Source organism: Ipomoea triloba, chromosome 2, assembly GCF_003576645.1.
Source record: "Ipomoea triloba cultivar NCNSP0323 chromosome 2, ASM357664v1".
Classification (NCBI taxonomy): domain Eukaryota; kingdom Viridiplantae; phylum Streptophyta; class Magnoliopsida; order Solanales; family Convolvulaceae; genus Ipomoea; species Ipomoea triloba.
The window spans coordinates 447,580-461,186 of record NC_044917.1 but is presented as its reverse complement, the minus strand read 5'-3'; the positions used below and the strand labels follow the sequence as shown (position 1 = coordinate 461,186).

The following is a 13,607-nucleotide window of genomic DNA, read 5'->3' as shown; positions in this document are numbered from 1 at the left end:
TGTAGGCAAGTCATCTTTGCTAAAGCTTGATGCTTTTTTCCTGGCCATGAAGCCTCATATTTATAGCTTCAAGAAAAGTGAGTAATGGTTGCCCATACATGTGATCATACAATACATCATCTGTGTAACTCGACTGATAAATGAAATCGTGTAATATAGTAAAATCTCATATCGTTCATAATCTAACAAAAATACTTATGGATCACCCATTCACCCCCAATGCACTCGTGAATTGATCATAACCGGTTGTTTGTCCGCTCTCTCCCAATACTCCTGCATGTATCATCACATGTTTGAACACACATCAAATAAATGTCTAAATCTCACACTTCTGAAGAATTGGCTGTCTGCACGTACCCATAAAGACAACCTGAACTAACGAGATGGAAGAAGGGAAAACTCGATTTCTTGCAGTGTTTTTCCTTTTGTCTCAACCACATTCCTCCCCACAAAGACCACTGCTATCAAGCTAAATGTGCCAAATATTGTGTACAAAATTCTCGGTCCGAGTTGTTCCAACAATTGCAGGAACAAAAGTCCAACAAAAAAATTTACCATCTGTCAAATACAAAGTTCATCAACTGCTATACTGTCAATATTTCACAAGATTTTCGGTCATTATGCCTTAAAATTCCTAAATCAAGAGATATCAGTAGCAAACAACTAAAATGGGAGATGAAAGAAAAGAGAAAAGAACGGGTTACCCAATGCACAGCCATGCAGAGAGCCATTGCCTTTGCTCTAATCCAACCAGGGAATATCTCAGACAGGAGGAGACTGGGCACGGGTCCAGCACCCAAAGAGAATGACAGGACATCCCTATTAAATTGTCATTTTTGCTAATATGAATTAAGTATCTCATAAGGTCTCAACATCATGTATTTATATATGTAATAAAATAGGCATTTCCCCAAAGTTTAATTTTCCAGTGGGTTACTCACAATAGAATGCCTCCGACAGATAGGTATACTTTTGTAGAGCCTGTTGTGAAAGAACACGCTGCTAACACTTGAGAAGCCATTGCAACAGCCTGAACCAGCCAAAACTATTTCAGAAATTCTAACACAAGCACTTCTAATGACATATCTCTATCAATGCAGCGCTAGTGATTGATCGAGAATACTTTAAATAGAGAATACTTCAATTACCATGCCCCAAAAACTCCAGATAAGAAGCATCTTCCTTCCTAGTCTATCCATTAAAATCATTGCAATGATGGACCCTGCAGAATTTGCAGACAATAGAGACGTAATAGGTGTTAGTAAACAAACAAAACAACCAGCAAAAATTTGCAGGAAGAGTGAGTTGGTTAGAGATTGCCAGACCTATCAAGTTCACAATCCCTACAGATATGTTTGCAATGTCTGAAGGTACTCCAGCACTTTTAAACACCGTAGAAGAGAAATAGAACACAGCATTTATCCCAGATAGTTGTTGAAGAGCAAATAGGACAGACCCAATAAAAACCACTGCCCAAATTATTGGAAGTAATTACTTTGTGAGAGAGCAAAATGGGATCGAGTGAAATTACATCTGCAACCCTCTATACCTTTCAAATGAGGACGATGAAGTAACCCCGAGAATTTTACGTTGTCCATCCCATCCCCTTTGTCTGACTTTGTAAGTTCTGCAATTGCAGATTTCACATGTGGCAATCCGACAAGCTTCTCAAGTGTTTCTTCAGCTGCTGCAATTCTTCCTCTCTAAGTCAAGTCCATAAAAACACAAGTGAACGGCCACTAAAAAGAACAAATAGATCAGATGCTGTTGAGTTTGAGAGCATAAGGTTCATATCATGGCTCTTTGCCTGTATAAGATGCGTAATTCTTTTTTTTTTTTTTTGGATAAAATAAGATGCCTAATTCTATGATCACATTTTGTAAATGTCCCGTCAAACAGATTGTTTCATTTCAAACCACCTATTAAAAATCAACAAACTATGTCATGTAAATGATTTCAACACACTACTTTTAAGTCAAAACTCAAGGCCAAGCACTAGAAAGCATAATAGCTGATGAGAGGTTCTCACCTTGACAAGCCAATGAGGACTTTCCACACATAACTCCATCAGAACAGCGAGTAATGCGGCAGGAACAACAGACACCCAAAAGCAAATCCGCCACCTGCAGATCATTTGAAATTCAAAGTAAGGTCAAGAGCTTTAGTTAAAATACAATTTGTGAAGAGGTAATGGGATGCCTATTTTATCTGGTGAGGTTAGAATCTTTGGGTAAAAGAAGGCTAGGTTTGCTCTCAAATTGAAGACAATTCCTTTATGTAAATAAACAGCAAAAACTATTAGCATGAATCAGAATTAGGTCTAAATGATGCAAGGAAAAAAGACCGTTGGCATGCATCTTACCAACCAAAAATATCCTTGGATGGAATCCCAATGACGAGAGAACCCATAAGACCAAGGCATGTCGCAATCTGAGGGAAGCTCCCATACATGCCTCTTACAGAAGCTGGCGAAACCTGCTCAGAAAGGTAAAAGAAAGCTTGAGGTAAGTGCAATACTAGAACAAGACTAAGCAATATTCTTGGGTGGAGCAAGAAACATCAAGGATTCAAGGTTATACTTCTGCTACATAGAGAGCAGCAACAGGAGGACCAAGACCCATCCCTATACCAACAAGCAACCTCCCGATAAGCATTCGTCCAAGAGTATTTGTTGTTGCACTGCACTTAAGAGGTTGAAGGGCCTTCAGTAAATTTCATATTTAGTTGAGATTTACAAGAAAGCAATAATGTAATAAATGTCAGCCCTATGGATATTAGGGAACTTGCTAATCTATTTCTTTTACTAGTTGTTCTTTAACAATCTGTAACATTAGATTCAATCCAGCAACTTCACCATTACTCCATATCATAATTTATAGCAAGTGGCAGAGTATATACATATATAACCGATGCCTAACTCCTTTCAATAGTTGGTAATTACCTGACACTTGAGTATATAGTAAATTTACATAACAGAATGCAGCATGTATTACCTCATAGAAGTACCAATGATCATTGGTAGCGCACTCAATTGAAAAGCCCTACGACAACCAACTCCATCTGCTATCCAACCACAAATTATAGAGCCAACAAATGCACCTGCTAAACATGTACTCACCACCAGGCCTACAGTTGAAAAATGGTAAGCTCATAGGGAGATTCAATTGGACACACAATAAACTAAAATAAGGGGAGTTGAAATGGTACTCGAAAAATGAAGAACATGAAGTTCTATTGCAGAATACCTTCAGCCAAGGTACTACCACCAAAACCAAGATCCAACGAAATGCTTTCCAGAGTCTCATTAACCACCCTGAGTACACCAAAGTCCAGAGAAATTGAAGGACATTTAATCCACAAGATCAACACGCTAACCAACAGAATTTCAAGATTTCAAGTCATACCCTAGGTGGTAGCCATATAAAAAAGATGAGAGAGTAGCCACCAAAATGTGAGGTAAGGAGTGCTTCCATGAGGGGTTCCCAACATTATCTTTATAAACCCCACTAGGTATGCGACCTAGGAATTCATACCAAATTTTGAAGATTAGACATTAAATTTGATATCTCTTTTGCATGGCAGCATTGATGTTATTGAAGCTTAAGATTACTATCTTGTCATATGTTATTAGATGACCAAAGGCAAATGCTGTTATGTTTTATTGAAGTTAAAAGGCAACATAGAGGTAGTAACTTCCCTTTATTAAGCTTTCAAAAATTACAAGGCACTTATAGAATGATCTGAAGATGAAAATTAGGGCAATGGATGGATTGCTTAAACCTTAGATCCTGAAGTGAATAAAACACACAAAACAAAGAACAAAAAGCATCATATAAGAAATGTACCTATGTTTTCTTCTCTGTCATAGGAAGGGAGGTCATGCTCCTTGAAGGATGCACGTTTGTACATGGAGTATATGTCTCTCTGAGGCCCCAGCATTCCAAAAACTAAAATCGAGAATTACCAGAAAATTAGTGTAAGAATCCAAATCAACTCTGCCCCCCAAGACAGAATGCAGCATTGAACCATCATCATCATCACATAGTATTATAGTTACTTTCTGGTAATCCATGTAAATAACCAAATGCATGTATCGTCTGCAACAAAATCAGAAAATTGTGGAAAAACAATTACCCCAGATCTGATATGATGTTGAATATCGTGAATGTCTAATAAATACTTGAAAGCGACTTTTTGGCCAAATGAAGACGGAGAGCGAGGGAGGGAGGGAGATTTGCTAAGTAATTATACCTCCGTACCAACTCATTACATACGGTTTGTCACAATCACACATTCACGAACAAATATGAATACAATGTATATGTACACACGGAGAAACGTATATCTACAACAGAAAGACGCGCGGAGGGAGAGAGAGAGAGAGAGAGAGAGAGAGAGAGAATCATTACATCGCAGCAATTTTGAATTCCGAAAAATATAGTACGTGGAGCCAAGTGCAACTAAACGCTGGAGAAATTTTTCATTGTCAGGATGGCGACCGGTAAAATGAGAACACCGGACTACCGGAGTCTCGCTATCAGCGCAGAGTTCGAGTGATAAAAGGGAGACGTCGAACGTGGCGCGATGACGCAGCGCAACAACGAGTAAGCCGTTTTATGTATGGATGTTAAAATGCGTTGTCAGTTATGGTTTCCGGGGCCGGCAGGCCGTATTTTATTTATTTATTAGTTTATGATTATGATGATGAGTATAATTCGCGGGTTATGTAAGCTTAATCTAAAACTATGTGAGAGCCTAATCTCCCATGTCCCCTTGCAATCCAAGAGTGTTTTTCTTTTCTTTTCTTCTCTTTTCAAATGTTTATAATAAGTTGGTTGCAACTATAATTAATTAATTACGGAGATCAGGAATAATATATCAATTTGACTGCGCGTTGCATACTTGCATTGGATGGCTTCAAACAGTAATTTTTTCCATGTTGCCTTAGTTCTAATCAAATGGATGGATTTCTTATTGAAATTTTGGCATTTGGTTATAAGCACTACTTATTAAGGCGCGAATAAACTGTTGGACTTCTAGATTAGCAGAGAATATAATGCTAAAAAATGAAGAAAGAAAAGGGGAATGTCATTATTTCTATTAACACGTCCGTAGAGATCGTATGGGGAGTCCGGTCGTCAGTGGCCCTTTCTGGGGCGTTGCCCTTCCCTTTGTTCCAAAAAAAAAAAAAAAAAATTTATTTCTATTAACACTTAATGTAACTAATCAAACGAGAAAGACTAGTGAAAATTTTGAAAAACAAAGAAAGTTGACAAGTCACAATAAAAGAAGCTATACAAATACATATCACACTCTTACGGCGGAAGTTTTTCAGTAGAAATGATTTAACTCCGTACTTGGATAAAATCTGTAATGGAAATGGGGGGATTGTAGAGTTATCACAATTTAATCGATGGATATACTACAGACAAAAAGAAGCTGTATCAGACAGCAAAGCTTCAAGTAGAACCCAGAGACGAGCTAAGCACCTGGATCTGCAAATATAATGTGAACACATAACTTATGCAGAAAAAAATTGTGGCACCAGAGTTGCAGAACAACAAAATTAAGGCTATCATACCTTGTTTACAAGCAAATTCACTTGTTCTCGGTACATCTCTTTCAGGTCTACTATATCTGCACGAAGTTCTTCCAGCTGCACAAATATTAACATGCCATTCAAAAATCATTCTCTGGGGCACGAATGCTGAAACCTCTCATGAACTTTGGGATTTTTTTTTCATAAACCTTAAAACTTAATCCATATCATAGGTATATGAAATTTTTTTTCTATTCTCTCAACATTTTAGCCCCTTTTCCAAACATGTATGGCTGTCTGAACTACTGCTACTATCCAAATTAATAAAAGCAAGTACATAATCTTATCTTTTAATGACAATTCAAGAGGTACCAGAGCAAATGAATAAGAAATAGCTTACCTCTTCATCCCGCTCACCCATTAACTCTAGTGCTGCAGAATGTCTCCGCCTTAATGCTTCTAGCTCTGCCCGTATTCCAGGCAGTGTTGCAGCTTCTGCTCTAAGCTTCTCACACTATCAATAATGATAATATGATTAGGTCAAGCAATATAGCAGAGAAGGCAATAGAGCTGAGTGACCCACCAAATAAAAATAAATATTAATTGTTTAGCCAATAACTCACCTCTGCAGTCATTTTCACCAACTCTTCGGCAAGAGAGTCGCGGATGGCTTCCATAGATGCCTGGAATTGTTGATACAAAAACCAAAAAATAGCTTCATACGAGTGAAACAAGAACAAAAATGTTTCAGAGGTATAGCAGCTATCTTTCATTAATGTAATTATAGCATAACCCTGAATGGGTAAAAATTAAACCCATAAGAAATTTCAGAAGAAACCATACTAGTCGTGACATGTATGATGCAAGCTCGCCTTCCTTCTGCCGAAGTGAAGCTTCATAAACATTTGGTGTCATGCTTTTTACATAATATGGATTCATAGTAACCTCTCCAGTATGTCTACGCTCGGATGAAGTCTCAGAAAAGTCTAAAGATGCCTGGAGAAAATAGCTTTCCTCCATACTGCTCAAACTGCTAGCACTCGAAATTTTACGTGCCAAATTACCTGCAATAGGTGATTGATAGACATAGAAAAACACAGTAAGAGACTAAGAGGCATGCTTGTTTAATGTTTAAAACTGCTATTGACTTAGTGACTTACCATTTTCAAATCCAGACCTTTGCCTTGCTATTGGACTTTGATCAGGCCCAACCGATGGTTGAACACGAGCTGCCCTTTCTTGATCCAAACGAGCAGCTTTCTCCCGCTCTAACTCCTGTTCATAATTGAGATTGGGTTAATTTTTATACGAGTATGTCCTTACTTTTTATGCTTTCTTTTTTCATTATTTTCTTTCTTGGAGGTGGAATGACAGCATAAAGGGTGCACTACTACTGCAAAATAGTCAACCATTGGATACATGAGATGTGCTAAATAAGCCACTTATGAAGTTTAGGCCTATCTATTTATTGGATATAATAGGAGGTTTGGCTAAAGCTAATTTATTCAATCCATAATCATAATCTAAAATCAAAGGCTTTGACAAATGTCCAAGCAGTAATGACCTGCTGCAGGAGTTCCTGGTGTGTCAATGCTTCTTGCAGTTCCTGCTTGTGTTTCCGTCTGAGTTCCCTAATTTCATCTTCAAGCTGCTTTGCACGACCTTCATTAGTGTCAGCTTCCTCCTTTAGAGCAAGATATTCCTGCCTGTGTTCTGCAGCTCTCTGTCTCTCCTTCTCTAGGGACCTCGTTAATTGGGTTTGCTCAGCTCTAAGACAAGATATCTGCAGCATCTCATTTGTATAAACTAAGGACTAAATTAACACTTCAGTACTATAGCACCAAAGAAACAAGTAGAAAACCTGAGCTTCAAGCACATTAATCCGAGATAAAGTTTGTGATAGGCGCTCATTAATAGATCGCTCCTTCTCCTCAGCACCTGCAGCTTTGGCCTCTGCCTCCTGCAGAGTCAATTTAAGAATGCGTTAAAATGTCCACAATAAAATAAAATAGACAAAGCATTTGTTTTTACAGAAAACCTGAAGCCGTAAATTCAATGATTTCTCAACAGCAGCCCAAGCTTCAGCCTTTCTGGCATTTGTCTCCTGCAACCATTACCGAAACCATCATACAGAGATATGACACATCTAACCTTTATAAGGAAACAACAATATGTGAAGCACTCCAGAACCTGCATGGCTTCAATCTGCCGGAGAAGAGGTCTGGTAGATTCAGGAACTTGGGTTATCAACTCCTCACATCTCCGCTCACTCGCCTGGGAAGATAATAATATCAGCTAACTTGAATATAGTTAAGAACACAATCAGGATAATTTCCACCAAATTGAAGTAAATATTACTTGATATCTTTTCTGAATATCCTCAATGTCTTTGTGCAGCATATCTTCCCTAAAAGCAGCCTGCAAAGGAAAAAAATGTTACACAGTAGATAATAAAATCCACCTGTAGGACAATGTTCCAGAAATGAAACCTGCTGCTCCTTTCTGCTCAGCGTTTGCCTTAGTTCTTCAAGAGCCTGAACTAGCATGGATTCACGCTCCTCAGCCTCTCTTAGACGGCCCTCTAGTTCTGTTCTAGCTTCATTATTTGCCCGTGCTTCAGCTAATGCTTCAGCTTCCTTTGCTGCACTCAAAGCATGTGTGTAGTATTCCTTCTGAGTTGTAAGTTCTGCTTGGTGTTTCTCAATTGATTCTTGAAGCAACTTCTCAGTTGCAGCCTTATCCTTTCGTATACTCTCCACTTTATTCTCTTCTACCTGCAACAAATAAAACAAAAGTCCAATTATGAAACTAGACCCCTTCATAATAGCAATTTACTTGAAATCCAAATTCTTCTGAACATGCAAGGATATATTAGACTCCATAGCAAGATAACATAATGAAGTCATTCATTATCTAATAAGCATAAGATGGAAATAACAAACATAAAATGATTGAATGAAGTATTTTGTGACACAAAAGATCAAATAGACCTCTTTTGCCGAGATCATTCGCACTATACTATATGTTTATACTATACAACATAAAGTAAATCATCCGTGTCAAAGTTTCACAAACTAAAACTGAAGAAACTAACCTCTAGCTTGGTCTGTAATCCTTTCTTCTCTTCTTCAAGCTCTCTAATCTAGCTTTCAAAACAGAGGGAAAGTTAATTAAATAAAACTAAGAGAAGTGTAGAAGCAATAAACAAGCTTTATTATGCATGAAAGCAAACCTGTGCCCTTAGTTTTCTAATCTGAGCTTCCTGAGCAGCTTGCTTTTTTGAAAGCTGTTCACCTGGTATGAAAATTTCGCACATAGAAAGAGCACAAGAGCAACTCTCAATAACTTTTATATAATATCATTTTCTTAATAAAGAGACAACTATCTAATCCTCTTGGTTGCACTAAAATTACCAGCCTAATAAATGAAAGATGAGTTTTGCATGTAATCATATTATATGCTTAAATGTGATAGAATCACAGCCAGTAAGAAGTTTCCTATCACCTTTACGAGAACGATTTAAAAAAATAAGCACCAAACAAGTTATCAGGATATTTTTTTGGTACATTAGAAAAGAACAAATTATCAGGATATATCCAAGTAAATATGGAAGGGTTTTTTTTATGCAAATCAATAGCAAGAAAATGAATTAAGTGCACTTCTTAAGCCAGTATTTCATATTTTCACACCTTCAGCCATAACTTGAGTAATGATTTCATCTTTCTCCTTCAGAAGAGCAGCTGCATCACTTTTCTTATTTTGCTCTCTACGCAGTGTATCCCTTTCTTTGGTAAGAGAGTAGACCTGAAATTTGAATGCCATAAACATAGCTACACATAAAACATTACTATTAAAGCCTATGAGATTTTGAGAGCTTTACATTCCAACAAAAGTAGTGATTGACAACAAAAACTGAACTATAATGCCTGGCAAGGACTATCAATCATTATATATGAATCATAATCTAGAAGTTTTCAGAAGTCAGAGTTCCAAGATATAAATAATGAAGATCAGAAGACACAGAGAACAGCACAACCCTATCTTCAATAAAATGTATGTTATCCCTTATGGCCTTATAGATATAGAATCTAAATTTCTCAAAATCCATACATCTACAAACAATTTTGTCTCCCTCCCACAAAAATTCTTTCAGACTAGTAGTCATAAACAATAATAATGAAGCATGGATGTAAAACTGAAGCATTAGAAGAGAGATTGCAATGCAAACAGGATAATCATGCACCTTTCTTTCAAGAGCTGCTACTCTTTGATGGTACTCTTCTCGCAGGGATTCAATATCTACCTCACTGGTTTTTCTCTGAAAATTAGATCAGAGAAACTTCATCAGATCTTAGTTAAAAACAGTAGAGAAACTGCAATAGCTCTTTCACTCTACCATACACAGAAACTTCAATTAATTACTGGGATCTCAACATCATTAATCAAATGGAAGCACTGTCTTAAAAGACTTTTGGCATTAAAAAAATGCTAAGGTGAGACAGACACAAATCTGCCTAGAAGTCACCATTATTTGGGACAATAGATATAAAATAAAAATGGCAATGCTCAACAGAGAAATACATTTTTTAAAAAAATATACATTTAACAAGCAGGTGTGTATATCACTTCACTGTAGCAATAAACATTAAATAGAAGTTGTAGCCATGTTCACCGAAAAGTCTACCAAAAAAGAGATGAAAAAGATACTCACTCTTAGATCCTCAATTACAATCTTTAGCTGCTCATTCTCATTCATCAGGTTTGCAATTTCATCAGCCTTTGCCTAAAAAGGATGAGCAATAGTTAGCATAATAGTTAGCATAATAATTAGCATGATTGACTTTTTGACATGTATACATTGTTATAGCAAATAAGCATGATGTACTGCAACTTGACTTAATGTTTTTGATAAACCAACATAGCATTTATCACTAAAGGAAATTTTTATAAACTTTGGTAGGTGAATTCAGAATTATGGACTTTTGTTCACCATAGTACCTCCAAGTGATATATTCATACACCTATGAAATTAAAATCCAATTGCAGGTGATAGACTTGTATCTAAACGCCATAAAAATTATCAAGGTCCAGAGACTTGGTAACCTATCTGACCAATTCTTGGAGACGGGGAAATTTAGGCAAACATATTATAGGTGGAAAAAGAAAATGAAAATAACAGGATTACAGAAAACACTTTTATATATCCAATTACAAAGGGGAAAATTACCTTAGACTTTTTATAAAGTTCCATTTACCAGTGTCAGTCCCGGATTTATTCAATGTGTCTTTAACGTTTAACAATTGCAATGAATGAAAACCCACAGCTCAGTGCATTGGGAGCACAAAATCACTCCAAGGAATGCATAAGCAAAATTACCTGTGCTTGTCTAGCAGCTCCTTGTAGTGCCGTTTCCATCATTTTCATCTCCTTTTTCACTTTTTCCAGTTCAGTCACCATACTGGAAACATCTGAAGAGTTGATCCCTGAACTCAACTGTTCTGTAATATCAACCACATTATCAATTGCTCGCTGATTGACCTCAACAGCTTGAGTAATTGCATTAGTTGCATGTGAACTTGACTCAGATACTATCTTTGAAGTTTCTTCATCGTGTTGTACAACGGGCAAGTTGGTTTCAGAATGTTCCTCAGCAGTTCCAGTTTCATTAGATGTAGCAGAGTCTGAAACAGAATGTCTTCTACTTTCAAAATGACTAGTTGGTTCATCTTGAACTTCAACTGGAGAAATTTCCTCTTTGTTCTCTTCTTTCTGTAACTCAGCCTCATCTGTGTTCTCCTGCGAATTAAAATGAGATTGATGAAGCATAGGGGTGCTAACTTCAGCTTCAGAGGCAGGACTAGTTGATTTAGTTTCCAATTCCTCCAGATTTCCAAAAGACTCTTCTGTGGAAGTCTCTTTTTTCAGTGATTTAGAAGAATCTGTTTCCTCATCATGTTCAGGTTTGGTTTCAGACACTTCAGTTGGCAAATCAGGTTCAGTCTCTTTTTCATCTACAGCACTAATACTCTTTTGCTCTTCACTTTCAGATTTCGATTCCTCAGCAGAATCTTGTTTTGTTATGTCTTTATTGGCTTCTTCAGCAGATATAGCTGGCTCTAGCTTCGCATTTTCATTTCTTGCTTCTTCAGCAGACGTAACAGGCTCTGGTTTCAAATAAGTATCTCTTGCTTCTTCAGCAGAATTCTCTAGGTTCACATCAGCATTTCTTGCCACTTCATTATCTTCATTGGCAGATGTAGTTATTTCATCAGTTTTTTGTGCTGCTTCATTGTTTTCTTTAGGGGCTTCAGATTTCTCTATTTCTGAATTAGCAGAATCATCCACAACCTTTTCCACAGTAGCAGGGAGAACCTTTGAGGATTCGGTGCTTTCTATAGATTCAGTATCCTCCCCACCTTTTTGTCCCATAAAAGACATAACAGGGTCAAACAGTGCCTTCCTATCTGTGGATGATGACCATAACCCTGATGCTGATAATTGGTAGCCATGTGAAAATATGATAGCAATAAATCCATCAAAAACAAACAAATTGGACTTCCCTCACTACAAAGTGTTCTTTTTTTTTCCATTAGTTTGATGGTGAATATAGCTAGATAGCAGACAAAGCAATTTGCAATAGTAGAACTGATGATCTTCCAATGCAACAAGTTTAAATTTTCACAAACATCCTTAAGTATTCATTCTGGCTTAGTACTTAACTAGATGCATAAGCTGCAGGATGCTTTCATGCCTAGAAGATGAATGAATCACATATATATACATAATAAAAACATATACTCCGTAATTAACATGATCTCAGCTAGTAATCTGTAGCTACAGTGTAGTGACCGCACTCATTTCTAACTCTTAAGCAGATTCTATATTCAATAGACCAAAACATTAGCGATGCTAAGGGGACTATGAGGTACCTTCGCTACTACTACTGCCATCGGGTTTCTCTTCGAGGCCGAGAGCGCTATCGAAGTTTTTCTCGATGTTCTTAACGCTCTCACTGAGTTTGTTCACGGCGCCAGCGAGATCCAAGTTGCCGAGAGAGACTCTCCCACTAAACCACGCCATCTCCTTCTCGATCAAACACTCGAATCACATCGCCAGCTCCATCAACCTGTCGGATTAAATGCAAATCAATACAAATCAATGGATTTGAGGAGACAACAATCAATGCCAGTAGCTGAATTGATAGTTTTGGTTTTGAAGCAATGGCTTCCGTAAGGATCCTGCAATTGAAATTATAGATCTTGCGGAAATGTTTCGTGTTTTGAGAATGTAACCTTTGTATGAAGGATCTGGTTGTTAGCTGCGAAATCAAGGAAAAGCGGTTTTCGGTAGAGGCGTGAGTATGCCAAATTGCCAATCTATCTTTCCCGAAACCGCGATGTCATAACACTCCGACGGTCGCCTTATTGTGATTTTCTTTTTCTTTTCTTTTCTTTTCTTTTTCCCTTTTCGCGGAGTAATTTGGAATAAAATGAACGATTGCATATACCTCCCTGAAAGTTATACCAAATGCATACGAATCCTCTAATTGAAGTTGCTTTTGTAATTCTTCATTTTTCATGTAATAATAATAATAATAATAATAATAATAATACCTAACCTGGGTGATATAGTGAGTGAAGTATGATTATCGTACTTCGAGTTTTTTTTTTTTTAATATGACATTTTATCTCTCATGTGTGGTTACACAAGATGGAATTTTATTTATAAACACTTCAGATATTGCAGGTAATGTAGTTCATTCTGTGATTTACATGCTATTATACAATAAAGATTTATCTAGTGCACGCATTTGAGTAGTGTGTTTTATTACTAGGGGTGTTAACGAACAGCAGCATAACCAACGGATGTTGTTCATGTTCGTTTGTTAAGGTTTTTTTAGTGTTCGTGTTCGTTTGTTAAGGTTTTCAAAAATCTTGTTCGTGTTCGTTTGTTAAGCGTTCAATTAGTGTTTGTTAACGTTCGCGAACACGTTCACGAGCATCTTCGTTAACAAGCATGTTCACTAGCATGTTCGTTTACGTTCGTGAACACTTAATAACCAAACAT

At 37.1% G+C, this 13,607-nt stretch overlaps 2 protein-coding genes across 4 annotated transcripts; both read right to left on the bottom strand.

Annotated features, from left to right (window-relative positions):
* Positions 1-5: 5 nt before the first annotated feature.
* Positions 6-4,559, bottom strand: LOC116011004 (probable plastidic glucose transporter 3). 3 transcript variants are annotated; one of them, XM_031250492.1, is made up of 14 exons: positions 4,135-4,559; positions 3,846-3,947; positions 3,405-3,519; positions 3,246-3,313; positions 2,994-3,126; positions 2,580-2,679; positions 2,363-2,475; positions 2,030-2,123; positions 1,550-1,703; positions 1,326-1,469; positions 1,149-1,222; positions 942-1,030; positions 705-819; positions 6-558 (listed from the first exon to the last, which is right to left on the bottom strand). In XM_031250492.1, exons 2-14 carry the CDS (start codon positions 3,937-3,939, stop codon positions 376-378), a joined length of 1,476 nt encoding a protein of 491 aa, XP_031106352.1. In that variant the 5' UTR covers positions 3,940-3,947; positions 4,135-4,559; the 3' UTR covers positions 6-375. The 3 variants fall into 3 exon arrangements, with proteins under 3 accessions (XP_031106352.1, XP_031106351.1, XP_031106353.1); XM_031250491.1 differs by having other exon boundaries at positions 3,846-4,097; positions 4,410-4,559; XM_031250493.1 differs by having other exon boundaries at positions 4,410-4,559.
* A 660-nt stretch (positions 4,560-5,219) lies between these two features.
* On the bottom strand, positions 5,220-13,025 carry LOC116009877 (golgin candidate 5). The gene is made up of 20 exons (XM_031249055.1): positions 12,833-13,025; positions 12,470-12,666; positions 10,917-12,031; positions 10,251-10,322; positions 9,783-9,857; positions 9,229-9,343; positions 8,772-8,833; positions 8,634-8,681; positions 8,029-8,313; positions 7,898-7,957; positions 7,730-7,813; positions 7,578-7,643; positions 7,401-7,499; positions 7,104-7,322; positions 6,700-6,814; positions 6,383-6,603; positions 6,163-6,222; positions 5,940-6,053; positions 5,582-5,656; positions 5,220-5,495 (listed from the first exon to the last, which is right to left on the bottom strand). The coding sequence occupies exons 2-20, from the start codon at positions 12,618-12,620 to the stop codon at positions 5,460-5,462; spliced, it is 3,072 nt and encodes a 1,023-aa protein (XP_031104915.1). The 5' UTR covers positions 12,621-12,666; positions 12,833-13,025; the 3' UTR covers positions 5,220-5,459.
* Between the last annotated feature and the right edge of the window lie 582 nt (positions 13,026-13,607).